Source organism: Chiloscyllium punctatum, chromosome 21 (assembly GCF_047496795.1).
Source record: "Chiloscyllium punctatum isolate Juve2018m chromosome 21, sChiPun1.3, whole genome shotgun sequence".
NCBI lineage: Eukaryota > Metazoa > Chordata > Chondrichthyes > Orectolobiformes > Hemiscylliidae > Chiloscyllium > Chiloscyllium punctatum.
The window spans coordinates 13,662,040-13,677,311 of record NC_092759.1 but is presented as its reverse complement, the minus strand read 5'-3'; the positions used below and the strand labels follow the sequence as shown (position 1 = coordinate 13,677,311).

At 49.6% G+C, this 15,272-nt stretch overlaps 1 protein-coding gene across 3 annotated transcripts; it reads left to right on the top strand.

Annotated features, from left to right (window-relative positions):
- The first annotated feature begins 291 nt into the window (after nucleotides 1-291).
- LOC140492582 (lysophosphatidic acid receptor 6-like) lies at nucleotides 292-10,946 on the top strand. Of its 3 annotated transcripts, none has more exons than XM_072591563.1 (2): nucleotides 292-683; nucleotides 7,692-10,946. In XM_072591563.1, exon 2 carries the CDS (start codon nucleotides 7,704-7,706, stop codon nucleotides 8,805-8,807), a length of 1,104 nt encoding a protein of 367 aa, XP_072447664.1. In that variant the 5' UTR covers nucleotides 292-683; nucleotides 7,692-7,703; the 3' UTR covers nucleotides 8,808-10,946. The 3 variants fall into 3 exon arrangements, with proteins under 3 accessions (XP_072447664.1, XP_072447663.1, XP_072447662.1); XM_072591562.1 differs by lacking the exon at nucleotides 292-683 and adding an exon at nucleotides 2,850-2,925; XM_072591561.1 differs by lacking the exon at nucleotides 292-683 and adding an exon at nucleotides 2,850-2,942.
- The last annotated feature ends 4,326 nt before the right edge of the window (nucleotides 10,947-15,272 follow it).

Below are 15,272 nucleotides of genomic sequence, written 5' to 3'. Positions count from 1 at the left end.
AAAGCAGCTCTCAGTTCTAATAACACATGTCAGGGGACAAGAAATTGTTTCGTCAGTGTCTGGATGCCTGTTTGGAGAACTTGTTGAGGCAGTCAAGACATTTAAACCATCCTGAAAACAGGAAGGGGATTGTCATTTCATTCTGACTTTATATATCTTTGGTTGCCTCATTAGCAATCTAATTATAAACTCTGCAGCAACTTGAATCAACAAGCATTTCACAATTGACAGCTGGACAATAGAATTAGTCATGACTGTACATCAAAGTTCATTGTTTGTCGCCGCATGTTCAGAGAATTCCCCTCAGATCTATTCACTGCCACTTGTTGGAGAACCTGCTCACACTTAGTGGAAACTTAATGCAAAACCGAGTGGTTTTGGGGGGTTAGAGGCCCATTGCGGCCTACGTGCACAGAGTGCTCAGAAGCGAAATCCTCCCAGCCGGCCATCGAAAGCAAAACCTCACACCAGCAGATCAGATGACATTTGCACAAAGGGAGTTAACATTCATGGGCAGGGTACGCTTGGCCAGAATCAGAGACAGAGAAGCAGGGCTGGAGGGAGAAAGAACGTTCAAACTAGCGGCGCACTGAGGAGGCCGGGACACCACGGTAACCAAGTGGATTTATCCTCTTGTGACGGGAGATCAACTGAGGGAACGTGGTCTCCATTTTGAGTCAAAGGTGAGGATATTTTTTTTCTGTTAAAGGATCTCAAAAAAACAAAGAACAGGATCAGGCCCTTCAGCCCCTCCAGGCCTGCGCCGAACACATTTAACTCTTCCATACTAAAACTGTCTTCACTGACAGGACCCTTATCCCTCTATTCCCTTCCTATTCCTGTATTTGTCCAGGTGAACGCTGCTGTTGTGTCAGCTCCCTCTACATCTCTGGCAGCATGTTCCAGCCACTCACCCCGCTTTGTGTGAGAAACCTGTCTCGTACATCTCTTTTAAACTCCCCCTCCCCTCCCCTCCCCCGACACCTTGAATCTGTGTCTCCAAGTAACTGACCCCTCCAGCCTGGGAAAAAAAAGCCTCATACTTTCCACACTTACCCACGCCATTCACAACTTTATAAAATTCTACCAGGTCGACCCCTCAACTTCCTGTGTTCCAGCGATAACAAACCTAATCTGGCCAACCTTTCTTCATCCCCAAACTGCCCCCATGCCAGGCAACATTCTGGTAAACCTTTTCTGTACCCTCTCCGAAGCATCCACGTGCTTCCGGTAGCGTGGTGACCAGAACAGTACACAATCTCCCATGTGTGGAATCCTCTCCCCTAGAATGTAGTGGAGGCTGGGTCATTACATTTAGTCAAGGCTGAGATAGAACGTAGAATCCCTATAGCGTGGAAACAGGCCCTTCGGCCCAACAAGTCCATACTGACCCTTCATAGAGTAACCCACCCAGACCCATTCTCCTACATATTTAACATTGACCAATGGGCAACTTAGCATCACCAATTCACCCTAACCTGCACATCCTTGGACTGTGGGAGGAAACTGGAGCACCCGGAGGAAACCCACGCAGACACGGGGAGAATGTGCAAACTCCACACGGACTGTCGCCCAAGACAGGAATTGAACCCAAGTCCCTGGTGCTGCGCAACAGCAGTGCTAACCACTGTGCCACCGTGCTGCCCTCGATAGATAGGTCAACTTTCTTTGAATAAAACGAACAGAAAGTGCTGCAGACGCTGTCAATCAGAAACGGAGACAGAAATCGCCAGAAAAGCTCAGCAGGTCGGGCAGCATCGGCGGAGAGAAATCAGAGTTAAAGTTTCGGGTGGGGTAGATGGATTTTCAAGAGATAAGGGAGTCAAGAGGGTGGATGAGATTTGAAGGCAAGAAAATGGCGCTGAGATAGGCCAGCCATGTTTGCATTAAATGGTGGAAGTGGTTTATTGCTACCCCTTCATCGTATGCTTAGTGTGCTCCCCTGCATAGAGAACCTGACAAAATGAAGGCTGTTGGGTACACCTTCCTGAACAATATCATGTATTTGACCACAACAGTGCACAGCCAGACTGTTAGAGAGAGGAGATGGTGCTGGGACTGGAGGGCTTGTGTTACAAGAAGAGGCTGGCTGGGTTGACTGAGGCACTTTCTTTCATTGGAAGCGTAGGAGATTGACAGGCGACCTTACAGATAATGGGAGGTATAGTTAAGGTTAATGGTAGTTATCTATTCCCTAGGATATGGGATTTCAAGGCTAGGGGGTTACTTTTTAAAGTCAGAGCAGAGAGATTTTTAAAAAGCATGAAGGGAAGTATTTTTTACGCAGAGGATGATTTGCGTGTGGAATGAACTCCCTGAGGTAGTGCAGGATGGGGGTATAGTTACATTTGGATGAGCAGGAAAGGTTTGGAGGGATATGGACCAGGAACTAGTTTATTTTGGGATGACAGTCAGCATGGACTGGTTGGGACCAAAGGGTCTGTTTCCGTGTTGGATGACTCTAAGAGCTGATTAGAGTTGATGACTGGATCAATTAACAGTTGGAGACCAATACCTCAGACTGACCCAACTGTTTTATCCCTACCCCCTGCTTGCTACAGTCCGGGAGCTTGATCAGTTCAGAACCCACACTCAATGCTCTGGGCTAACTACTTGCAATCCAGCACTTCCACAGCGAGAAGGCACACGGACCCTTCTGTGAATAGTGGTCAACACAGTCGCTACAATTGAACAGAGAACAAAACCCCAGAAAATAAGGGATAAAGCGGGGAGGAGCAGATGTAAAAATAATGGGTGTTCCCTGAAACTGTGGGAGGAAGTACTGGAGTAGAGAGGAGGGACTAGTGCATGGAAAGCCATGGAAATAGACAAGTTACAACCGAGATTGTAGGTAATAATGTTTGGCTGAGAGACAAACAGGCAACAACTTCAGAGATCCCACAGTCATTGCAGCCCCACTGAGAGGTGAGACTGAGGACTCAGTGAGTATTTCTGTGTTTTACTGTCAATAATCACTCAAACTGAAATGACACATTGCTCACGGTGAGAACTGCGCTGAGGGGAATTGGCTCCTGCAGTTCGAAACTTCAAAGCTCTTTCTGAAGCAATACTTCAGAATGTCTCGAGAGCATGACTCTTGCTCGGTTGATTACAGATTAGATTAGATTCCCTACAGTGTAGAAACAGGCCCTTCGGCCCAACAAAAATTAACCCACCCAGACCCATTTCCCTCTAGACTAATGCACCTAACATTATGGGCAATATAGCATGGCCAATCCACCTGAACCTGCACATCTTTGGACTGTGGGGGGAAACCCACGCAGACACAGGGAGATTGTGTAAACTCCACACAGACAGTTGCTCCGAGGTTGGACTCGAACCCAGGACCCTGGTGCTGGGAGGCAGCAGTGCTAACCACTGAGCCATCGTGCTGAATTGAGCACGGCCAATTCACCTGACCTGTACATCTTTGGACTGTGGGGGGAAATGTGCGCCTTTATTTTGTCCTGGTGTGAACTAAGGTTCCCAAACTGCCCCCATGTTCCAAACCCATTGCTTTCACCTCCCTGGTTCCTGCTTCGATTTTGGAGGAGAGTTGGGAGGTAGTGTTAACCCTCAACACGAACCTCGTCAAATAATTTTTTTTTAAAAACTGCTCGGAGTACGGAGCAGATCAGACTGTTTCGACAGAGGGAAATGTAGATTAAACACTGATAAGAACATAGCAGCTCTTATTTCAAGGGGTTGGTATGAAATGAGAGGGGAAATCAGACTGGGACTGTACAAGGTGCCAGTGAGACCACGTCTGGAGTAGTGTGAGCAACTTGATCATTTGTTAAAGGAAAGATGTCATTTCGATTGGAGAAGGCGAGTCCATGACATGGACAGATAGTCTTATGACCAAAGGTTAAACAGGTTTTGCACCCTGCTCAGTAAAGTCTAAAAGCGTGGGGGCACCCGAGTCGCACAGCAGGTCAGGCAGCATCCGAAAAGTCGACGTTTTGAGCATCAGCCCTTCCTCAGGAATGTCTCACTGAACCTTGGACGAGTGACTCACACGCTGCCTTAAATCGATGCTCCCACACCCTCCCCCCCCACCTCCTTCTCACTCTCGATCCTTTCTCCAGAGGGGGCATGGCCTCTCCTGCAGCGATGTGCTTGAGCGGGTGGATCGCTCGTAACTTGGGCGACTAAATGTTGGCCAGACCAGTGAGAGCCCGCAGTCCCGCGAATGGGGGTTAAATAAGAGGGCCCGCCAGCTTGTTTCAGAACACAAGGCACGCTTGAACGAGACGGCAGCCCGTGGTTTTAGATTAGATTAGACTACACAGTGTGGAAACAGGCCCTTCGGCCCAACAAGTCCACACCGACCCGCCGAAGCGTAACCCACCCATAACCCTGCATTTACCCCTTACCTAACACCACAGGCAATTTAGCATGGCCAATTCACCTGACCTGCACATCTTTGGACTGTGGGATGAAACCGGAGCACCCGGAGGAAACCCACACAGACACGGGGAGAACGTGCAAACTCCACACAGTCAGTCGCCTGAGGCGGGAATTGAACCCAGGTCTCTTGCGCTGTGAGGCAACAGTGCTGACCACTGTGCCACCGTGTCGCCCGCCCGTGTTGCTCAGGGTAGGTTTGGTCTTCGGCGCGTTCTGCTTCCTGCCTTACATTCACAGCGGAACCTGCGAACGTTTGACCCCGGAAAGGTACGTTTGCAAATCCCGAACGTCCTTCCCTTAAAGCCATTAGAATCTCAACACATCATGTGGACGGAGGTATCCCCATGTGCTGCCTAGTCTCTGTCAGTCACAGGCTTCAAGAGCTGCCCCTCGGGCCTGCACATCCTCCTTAGATTTGAAGCTCTTTCCTCACTGCCATCTTTTCACTTCCTGTTGTCCTCTGTGTTGTCTCTATTCTGAAGCATCTCCAGGAGAGACGTCGCACGTTGTTTTGGGACACAGACTCGGTCATTTGGTAAAGGCCTAAAAATTGTTAACTCAGGCTGGGGTTTATGTCCCGCCTCAGAATGGTCACATCAGAGTGCCCCGTCCAATCAGGGTTGACTATTTCATAGATTGATAGAATCCCAGTGTGGAAGCAGGCCATTCAGCGCAGACTGACCCTCTGAAGGGTATGCCACCCAGAACGCCCCCACCCATCCCATGGCTAATCCACCTAACCTTCACATCGGGGGACACTACATGGCAATTTCGCGTGGCCAATCCACCCAGCAGTGGCTCAGTGGTTAGCACTGTTGCCTCACAGCACCAGGGACCGGGGTTCAGTTCCAGTCTTGGGCGACTGTCTGTGTGGAGTTTGCACGTCCTCCCCATGTCTGTGTGGGTTTCCTCCGGGTGCTCCGGTTTCCTCCCACAGTCCAAAGATATGCAGGCCAGGTGAATTGGCCGTGTTAGGTGCATTAGTCAGAGGGAAATGGGTCGGAATGAGCTTGTTGGGCCGAAGGGCCTGCTTCCACACTGTAGGGAAGCTAAATCTAATTTGATGAACTGGATGAGATTATAAAGACATGGAAGGGTGAGGCAATGGAAAATTCAACTCCCCTTCCCAATCCACCAAGTCCTGGGCCTCCTCCACCGCCAAATCCAAGCCACCTGACGGAAGAATGCTTCAGCTTCTGCCTTGGGATCTTCCAACCACCTGGCATCCCCCCACCTTATCCCAGATCCAACCTTCCAATTCGGCACTGCCTGTTGACCTGTGCTACCTATCCTCTCCACCCAATCACAATCACCTCCTATCTGCATCCATCTATCGCACTCTCAGTACCTTGCCCCCAGCCCACCCCCCCCCCTCCCATGTTCCCCATATGCCCAAAGTGGTGACTCTCCACGTCTCCCAGACGCTGCCTGACCTGCTGTGCTTTTCTAGCGCCCCACTTTTCGCTAATGAGGAACTTTAAGCAGAAGGTTGACAATGTCAGAGTCACATTAATTCCCCATCGCCAATGCACCCCAACGTGCACATGTGTGGAGTGTGGGAGCAAACCCACGCAGACACAGGGGGAATTTGGAAGCTCCACACAGCCAGTCGCCTGAGGGCTGGAATCGAACCTGGGTCCCAGGTGCTGCGAGGCAGCAGTGCTAACCACTGAGCCACTGTGCCACCCCAATTTGCCTGTTTATCACTGGTTGAGGTGATTCATGGACTCTCAGCATCCACTTATTCTATGGTGCTGAGAATTCCTGGGATCACGTATACATTGGTTACTGGTGACTCCCCTGTACCTCCAACCCTCGATTTTCCACCATCCTTTCAGGCCACACATTCTCTTTGCAGGAAAAGAACTTCCCAACTTTCCTCTTCACCGCTTGGCTCTCACCTTGAACGCGCGCCCTCTGGTCTTCGACGGATCTGCCAGGGTGGTGGAGGGCGGACGGCTCTCAGGATTGGCTCTCTCCATGCCTCCGATGATTTTGGATACTCAGATCAGATCCTCCTTCAGTGTCTTCTGCACTTGGGGAAAACCAATCCAAAATCTCCTCTTCACAACTGAGATGTTCCATCCCAGGCAACACCCTGGTAAATCTCCCCCACACTCTCCCCCAGTGCAATCTCATCCTTCTGATAGGGTGGTGAGTGGATTAATCGGGAGGAGTCATGTCAAAGGCTATTTTCCTCTTCCATTATGGCTAGTCATATGGCTAATGGAATTGTATAAACATAGGAAATACTTCAGTACTTTTCTTATCCTACAATCCCCAAATCTCTCATTGACCCCAAGGGTACTATTGCGGTACACCTCTGAACCAGAAAATCCAGGTTTAAGTCTCTAACATCTTCGAACATATTTCCCATTGACCCATTCCAAAGATGTTCAGGTTAGGGTGGATTGGCCACACTCAGTTACCCATAGTGTTCACAGATGTGTAGGTTGGGTGCATTAGCCATGGGAAATATCGAGCCCCAGGGATGGATCAGGCTGGGTTACTCTTTGGAGGGCCGGTGTGGACTTGTTGGGCCAAATGGCCTGTTTCCACGCTATAGAGATTCTATGAATTCACTCGAGCATCTTGAAGGAGCAAATCATAGAGTTACAGAGATATACAGCACGGAAACATACCTTTCAGTCCAATCCGTCCATGCCAACCAGATATCCCAACCCAATTTAATCCGACTTGCCAGCACTTGGTCTATAACCCTCCAAACCCTTCCTATTCATATGCCCATCCAGATGCCTTTTAAATGCTGTAATTGTACCAGCCTCCACCACTTCCTCTGGCAGCTCATTCCATACACATACCACCCTCTGTGTGAAACATGTTGACCCTTAGGTCTCTTTTAAATCTTTCCCCTCTCACCCTAAACCTATGCCCTCTAGTCCTAGATTAATATGAGACTCTGGGTAAAGTGTGCTGCATTTGAATTTGTCTGCTCACTCATCAGATCCAAAGGTGCAGCAAGTCCAAATGATAGGCATTGTTATTTCCCAGGAACTTTTTGGGAAGGGATTCATTGAACTCCAACCGAGAGACAATACTGTAAGATAAACGGTGCAAAATAGAGAGTGCGATATGAGCGTTCAGGCCAATAGGTTGAGGTTACGGGAACAGGTGCGGAAACTGGGTGGAATGCTCTTCAGAGGGTCCGTCCAGACTCAATGGGCCGAATGGCCTCACTGTGGGAAATCTGTGAGCCCGCAGAGTCAAATGCAAAGCCGTACTGTCTGAGCAGCCTGTGCTGAATACTCTTACAATTTCAGATTCAATGAAGCATGGGTGATTCCAGAGTGCTGACAGCTGACTGGTCCCTGGGATGGGCGTCACACACATCGTCTCCAATGGGTATCAATTCCACAGGCAGTGCCAACCTCACCAACAACACAAACCCCTGCCAGGTCAGCGCTGACTTCCAGTATGTCCTGTTTCCCGTGGTGTACAGCCTGGTGTTTGTCTTTGGCACCGTCTCCAATCTATGCGTCCTCTGGTACCTCTTCAGGAAGAAGGGGGAGTTCACGCCCTCTGACATCTTCATGATCAACCTGGCCGTGATCGACCTCATCTTCACCATTCTGCTCCCCTTCAAAATCGTCTACCACGCCCTGGAGAATGACTGGATCTTTGGCGAGGCGGTGTGCAAGATCACCGGTTCCCTCTTCTTCGCCAACATGTACGGCAGCACTCTCTTCCTCACCTGCATCTGCGTGGACCGCTACATCGCCGTGGTCCACCCCATCCGCTCGCTTTGGCTGCGCAGAACGCGCTACAGCGTGGTCACGTGCTGCCTCATCTGGCTGCTGCTGGCCTCCAGCCTCCTCTACCTGACCATTGGGCGGCCGCTGACCAGCCGGTTCCCCAACGGCAACACAGCGTGCCTGGAGAACTTCTCCATGGACACCTGGAGCGGGCACATCTCCGGGATCAGCATCGCGGCGGCAGTGGTTGGCTTCTTCATCCCGCTGGCTGTCATCATCGTCTGCTACCCCCTCATCGCCAAGAAGCTGCTGGAGCCCACCGCCAGCAAGGAGTCGGTGCACACGGTGAAGCGAAAGGCCCTCCGCACGGTACTCCTGGTGCTGGTGGTCTTCCTCATTTGCTTCGTGCCCTACCACCTCATCCAGTTGGTGCACACCCTGAGGCGGATTCAGGTGCTGTCCAGCTGCCACCTCATCCAGTTCACCTACTCGGCCCGGCGGGTTACCATGGCGCTGACCAGCCTCAACAGCTGCCTGGACCCCGTGGTCTACTCATTCACCAGCAACACCTTCCAGTGGAGGCGCTTGTGTTGCCGGGGCGACGGGCCTGCGAATTGCCTCCGCCGAAAACGCATGCTGGTGGGCAAAAGGGGATCCTCGGTCGTCTCTGTAATTGGTCACTGAAATATTGACCTGGTCATCGATTCCGCTCCCCTCTCCCCCCTGCCCACTCAGCCACTGGCCGAGTTGGTTTCTGGTCAACGTTCCCGAGGTAACAGACGGTTTCCATTCATTGGGTCAACATCAGTGGAGCTGTGTAAGGACCATCTTCAGAACTGAGCTGCTTTTGGTCAGTGTGCACAAGGCCTTGTTCAATGTGAAAGATGGACTGTAACAGTCAGGACATGCAATAATATGACGGAGATGCATTACTGTGAAGAAGTTGCACCAATATCAAGAACGTGCGATATTGGGAAGGATATGCACTAAAGGGAAAGCTGGTAGAATTACGTGAGGCCAGATCCTGTGTAGCAGGACTTCTGCTGTCGCCATTACTGTCAGTGTCAATACTGGGCTTCACACACACTCTCTCACACACACTCTCTCATATACACACAGACACAGGCACTCTTACACACACACACACAGACACTCTTATACACACACACAGACACTCACACACACACAGACACAGGCACTCTTACAGACACACACAGACACTCTTATACACACACAGACACTCTCTCACACACACACACATACACACACACAGACACAGGCACTCTTACACACACACAGAGACACACACACACACACAGAGGCACAGGTACTCTTATACACACACACACACACACACAGGCACAGGCACTCACACACACACAGGCACTTTTACACATACACAGGCACAGGCACTCTTACACACACACACAGAGGCAGTCTTACACACACACACACAGGCACTCTTACACGCACTCACACACACACACACACAGTCTCTGTCTCTCTCACACACACTGACACCTGGAGCAATAACCTTTGATGTGAATGTTAAATCTGATCCTCTTTCTCCAGATGCTGTTGGAGCTGCTGCATCTTCCCAGTATTTTCCGACTTTACTCCCTTGTAATACTTACTGTGTTGCTATGTCAGGGGGCTGTTACACTTCTCATCTTCTCATGAAGGATCTTAATTGCTTGTGTACAAAATGCTTTTCTTGGTAACAATTGCAATCTGTTCCCTCCTCTCATACACATTAAACTGTCCCTGGAAAGGCAGCACTGATTTTCTACCGTGTGGAAAGAGGCCATTCGGCCCCTTGAGTCAATACTAACCCTCCGAAGTGCATCCCATTTCCATAACCCTGCATTTCCCATAGCTATTCTACTCATCTCTGGGTGCAAGGGCCCAATTCTCCAAACCAGCATATGCTTAGGTCTGGGGGAGGAAACCAGAGCAAACCCACGCCAACACTGGGAGAATGTGCTAACTCCACACAGGCCGTCTGTCCAAGGCTGGAATCGAACCTGGACCCGCGGTGCTGGGAGGCAGCAGCGCTAACCACTGTGCCATCCACTACAGGTGGAGTAGACTCGAAAGGGATATGAAGATAACCCTTTGAGCGGAAATTACCAGCTCAGAAAATAAAGCGATGCTTAATGAATCATTGCAGGTGGTGCTCTTGGATCAACAGTTTACAAGAAAATATTTGTGACTTCCAAACTCAAGTGTCTGCTTCAGAAGCATTCCCAACCTGCCATTAGATACGAGGACAAGAGTAGGCCATTCGGCCCCTCAAGCCTGCTCCAACATTCAGTAGGATCACGGCTGAACCGATTGAAGGTTCCAACCGCTCACTTTCCTGCATTTTCCCTGTAACACTGACCGATCGATATGTGACCGTGCTGTCACTTTAACGAGGTCGTTTTATTCCTGGGGTTTTTTTAAAATTCCCCTTAAGAGAGGTGGTAAAGGCAGAGGTGCCGTGGGGTCTGGGAAGAGCCTCATTTAGCCATGGCAGGGGAGAGGCCAGTTCACCCAGTCCAGGCTCTTTCTAGTGGAGTTCAGCTGGAGCAGTCCCAAGATGCTGCAGCGCAGGAACGTTGCAATTTCCGTGACTGATTCCTGACTGACCTTGGCTCTGAGCTCTCTCTCTGGATGTTGCTCCCTCCTGCCTGTTTGAAACTGTGTTTGAACTTACCTTTTTGTCGAGGGGTGTGTTTATGGGATGTTACTGGATTGGAGCAATGCCTTTGTTAAGTTGCTGCAGCGGGTTGGTTATAGTTAAATTATTTTGAATTCTGTTTTGTTTTGTTTGTGTTCCAACTGGAGTGTTTAAATAAATGCTGTTTTGCTTAAAGCTGAGCGGGTTTGACCAGCTGCATCCCACCTGCAGCACCCACTTCACAACTGCCTTTACCATAAGAAAAGGTTAGGGTCTAGGCTACCTTCTTCAAATATTTTGAGGGGGGTCTGGCCCAGTCAATAAGAGATCTATCTGTCTAGGGATCTATCTGTTAGCCCGAAGCATTCACAAGGACACTGCACCCCGCCCCTCTCCCCCACCTCCCATTGCTCTCTTTGGCAAGACCCGTGGACACAGCCTTAGAATTAGAGGGGGTAAATTCAGGACAGAAATGCGGAGACATTTCTTCAGCCAGAGAGTGGTGGGCCTGTGGAATTCATTGCCATGGAGTGCAGTGGAGGCCGGGACGCTAAATGTCTTCAAGGCAGAGATTGATAAATTCTTGATGTGGAATTAAGGGCTACGGGGAGAATGCGGGTAAGTGGAGTTGAAATGCCCATCAGCCATGATTGAATGGCGGAGTGGACTCGATGGGCCGAACGGCCTTACTTCCACTCCTATGTCTTATGGTTTTATGGTCTTATGGTCTAAGACTCAAAAACTCATAGGCTCAGCAGTTAACACAGTGACAGGAACTGGGTTCAATTCCACCCTTCGGTGTAGAGTTTGCACGCTCTCCCCATGTCTGTGTGTGGGTTTCCTCTGGTTCCCTCCCACAGTCTAAAGATGCGCAGGTCAGGGGGGGAATGGCTATGCTCAATTGTCCAGAGGTGTGCAGGCTAGGGAGATTAGCCACGGGAAAATGCAGGGTTGCGGGCCTGGCAGAATCGATGAGAACTGTCTCACACGGCAGCGATTCCCTGCACAAATAACGCACTGAGGCAAACACAAGCCACAGCTGAAACGTTACAGCTCAGAAATTCTCAGTGGCAACGTTTAATCTGCTTTAGTAAAATCTGCAGACCTGAAAGAACGATAACAAGGGCAGGATTTTCAGAGGGGGTTTGAGGGGACGCTACTCTCAGTCAGAGGGTGGTGGGAATCTGGGATGGGAGGGTAGTAGAGGTGGGAGACCTTGAAAAAGTAGTTGGAAGAGCCACTTGAAATATTTTTCGAGGCCTAATGTGGGAAAGCGGGCCTTGTGTGGGAAGTCATGTGTTTTCGGCAGCACGGGCTTGACGGGTCAAAGGGAGTCCTGAGTGAGGTGCTGGAAAAGCACAGCAGGACAGGCAGCGTCCGAGGGGCAGGAGAATCGACTTATAAGCTCTTCATAAGAAATGAGGCTTGGGGTTGGGGCTGAGAAATGGGAGGGGATGGGGTTGGGGGGAGGTAGCTGGGAAAGCGGTAGGTGGATGAAGGTGAGGGAGAAGGTGATAGGTTAGAGAGGGGCAGTGTTGGAGGGTCTGAAGGGCGGTGCCAAGTTGGAGGTTTGGGACTGGGATAATGTGGAGGGGAGAGGAAATGAGGCAACGGTTGAAATCCACATCTATCCCGTGTGGTTGCGGGGTCCCGAGGCGGAATATGAGGCGTTCCTCCTCCAGGCGTTGGATGGTAAAGGTTTGACAGTGGAGGAGGCCCAGGGCCTGCAGGTCCTTGATGGAGTGGGAGAGGGAGTTGAAACGGTCAGCCACGGGATGGTGGGGTTGGGTGGGTGTGGGTGTCCCAGAGACGCTCCGCAAGAATGTGTCCTGTCACCCCGATGTAGAGGAGACCACTCCGGCTGCAACAGATGCAGTAGATGACACTGGGAAAGGTACGGGTGAATTATTGACGGGTCAAAGGGACTTATTGACGGGTCCTGTACACAACTATTAACGTACAAGAGGAAAAATCACCAACACCGCACACCTCAGCCGAAGGCATCCTTAATGGGATGTTTTTTAATCAGCCTGCCTGGCGGGAAAGGGCAGGGGAAGAGATTAATTATGGCTTTGGACGAGATTGGGTAATGACTAGGAAGAGAAGGAGCACAGAATTAACCCAACAAGAGGTATGAGGAAGGCCTGGTCAGGACCAAATGAGGGAGGGCTTCTTAAAGAAATTGGGAGGGCAATAATGGGCAATGAGCGGGAGTAGGGCCTGTCCCACCATTCATGGAAAGGATAGGAGCAGCAGAAGGCCATTCAGCCCTTTGAGATTGCTCTGCTATCCATTATGATCGCAGTTGACAACGCAACTGGGTGCCCTGTTCCCATTCCCTTTGGGTTAAACATTCCCAATGTAGTGTCGGCATCAAGCGTTTGTCCAAGGGATTCCAAACTGATGACAGTACCAACAAGGATATTCGTGGGTTGAGTGTGGACGGCATGTGCTATCTCACATTCACACACGCACAGGCTTGAACCCACGGTGTGAGACTGCACGGCATGCTTATCTGAGCTCACTTCATGGGAACAGAGACAGTGAGAGACAGGCCTGCTTACAAGCGCACCTGACCAATGCATCTCAGTGCGCATGCACGCACGAAAATGCGTGTCTGTCCACTCAGACACACGTACAGAGTATATGCATGCACACACACACACACAAGCACCCTCTTTTATCTGTGTATATTTTTGTATCTGTATCAAGACGCACAGATTCAAAAACACACACACACATAACCACATAGGCAGACACACACGCACACATACTCTCACACACACATACACACGCTTACACACACACGCACACACTCATACACACAGATACACACACTCACACACACACACACAGACACAAACACATACGGACACACATACTCACATTCACCAATGTATACATAGACACACATGCTCACACTCACAGATGTACACACAGACACACACAAACACAGACACACACACAAACTCACAGATACACATACACTCAAAAAAGTACACACATAGACAACACACACGGACAGACTGACTCTCACAGATGTTCACACACATTCACACAGACAGGCAGACAGACATATTCACAGATGTACACCACATAGACATGCACACATACACATACACAAACACATAGGTTTAAGCACACATACACACATACACACAGACAGAGGCGCACACAAATACACATTCCTGATGAAGGGCTTGTGCCCAAAATATCGATTCTCCTGCTCCTCGGATTCAGCTGATCTGCTGTGCTTTTCCAGCACCACACTGTCAACACAAACTCACAGATTTACACACACAAACACACACACACACACACTCTCTCTCTCACACACACACACACACACTTTTCACACACACACATACAGACATTTACACACACACACTCACGTACACATACACATATGCACACACACACTTACACAACATAGACACATACATTCACACACACACTGTCTCTCTCTCTCTCACACACACACACACTCTCTCTCTCACACACACACACACATTCTCTCTCACACACACACACTCACACACACACACACTCTCTCTCTCTCTCTCTCTCACACACACACACACACACACACATTCTCTCTCTCACACACACACACTCACACACACACACATTCTCTCTCTCACACACACACACTCTCTCTCTCACACACACACTCACACACACACACACACTCACACTCTCTCTCTCTCACACACACACACTCACACACACACACACTCACACACACACACACACACATTCTCTCTCTCACATACACACACACACACATTCTCTCTCTCACACACACACACACACTCACACACACACACTCTCTCTCGCACACACACACACACTTTGTCTCTCTCTCTCTCTCTCACACACACACACACACAGTGACAATGTAAACTTCACAACTTTAATAACTTCATGGATTGGCGCAACCAGCGATTACTCTGTCTGGAACAAGTTCTCACATGGAGACTGACAGCAATTAGCCAAGTCTTAGTGAGATTACAGAAACAAATCAGCTCTGACAGCTGCTTGATAAACTAGATGCTTCATTACCACAAAGGGCAAGGACTGTCCTGCCGGAGAATGTGAGGAACTAATTGCAGGAAAAACTGGGTTTTAGGCAGCTAATCCCGAATGTAACAAGGTACAAAGGAATTACTTCTGACGAAGAGGCAAGCTACAGACTTGAGGTCTCTGAAAGTGTAATCAATGTTGGAGATGAAATAATCTATTGAATCATCAATTATGTCACATCACAAACTTGAAATTATACAAGAATCCAACACCAGAACCCTCCCTTAGCAGGAACGTCGAAGAACTACACTGTATAAAGTTTGAAACCTGAACACTTGAAGAGACAGTCACTGCTGGTGACATCCTGGCCCCATTCCATCCTTAATTGGATAATCGCCAAGTTGGGTTGTGAGGTTTAACTTCACAGGTTGACTTTGGTTGCAACTTGCAATAAAGTTTGCAAT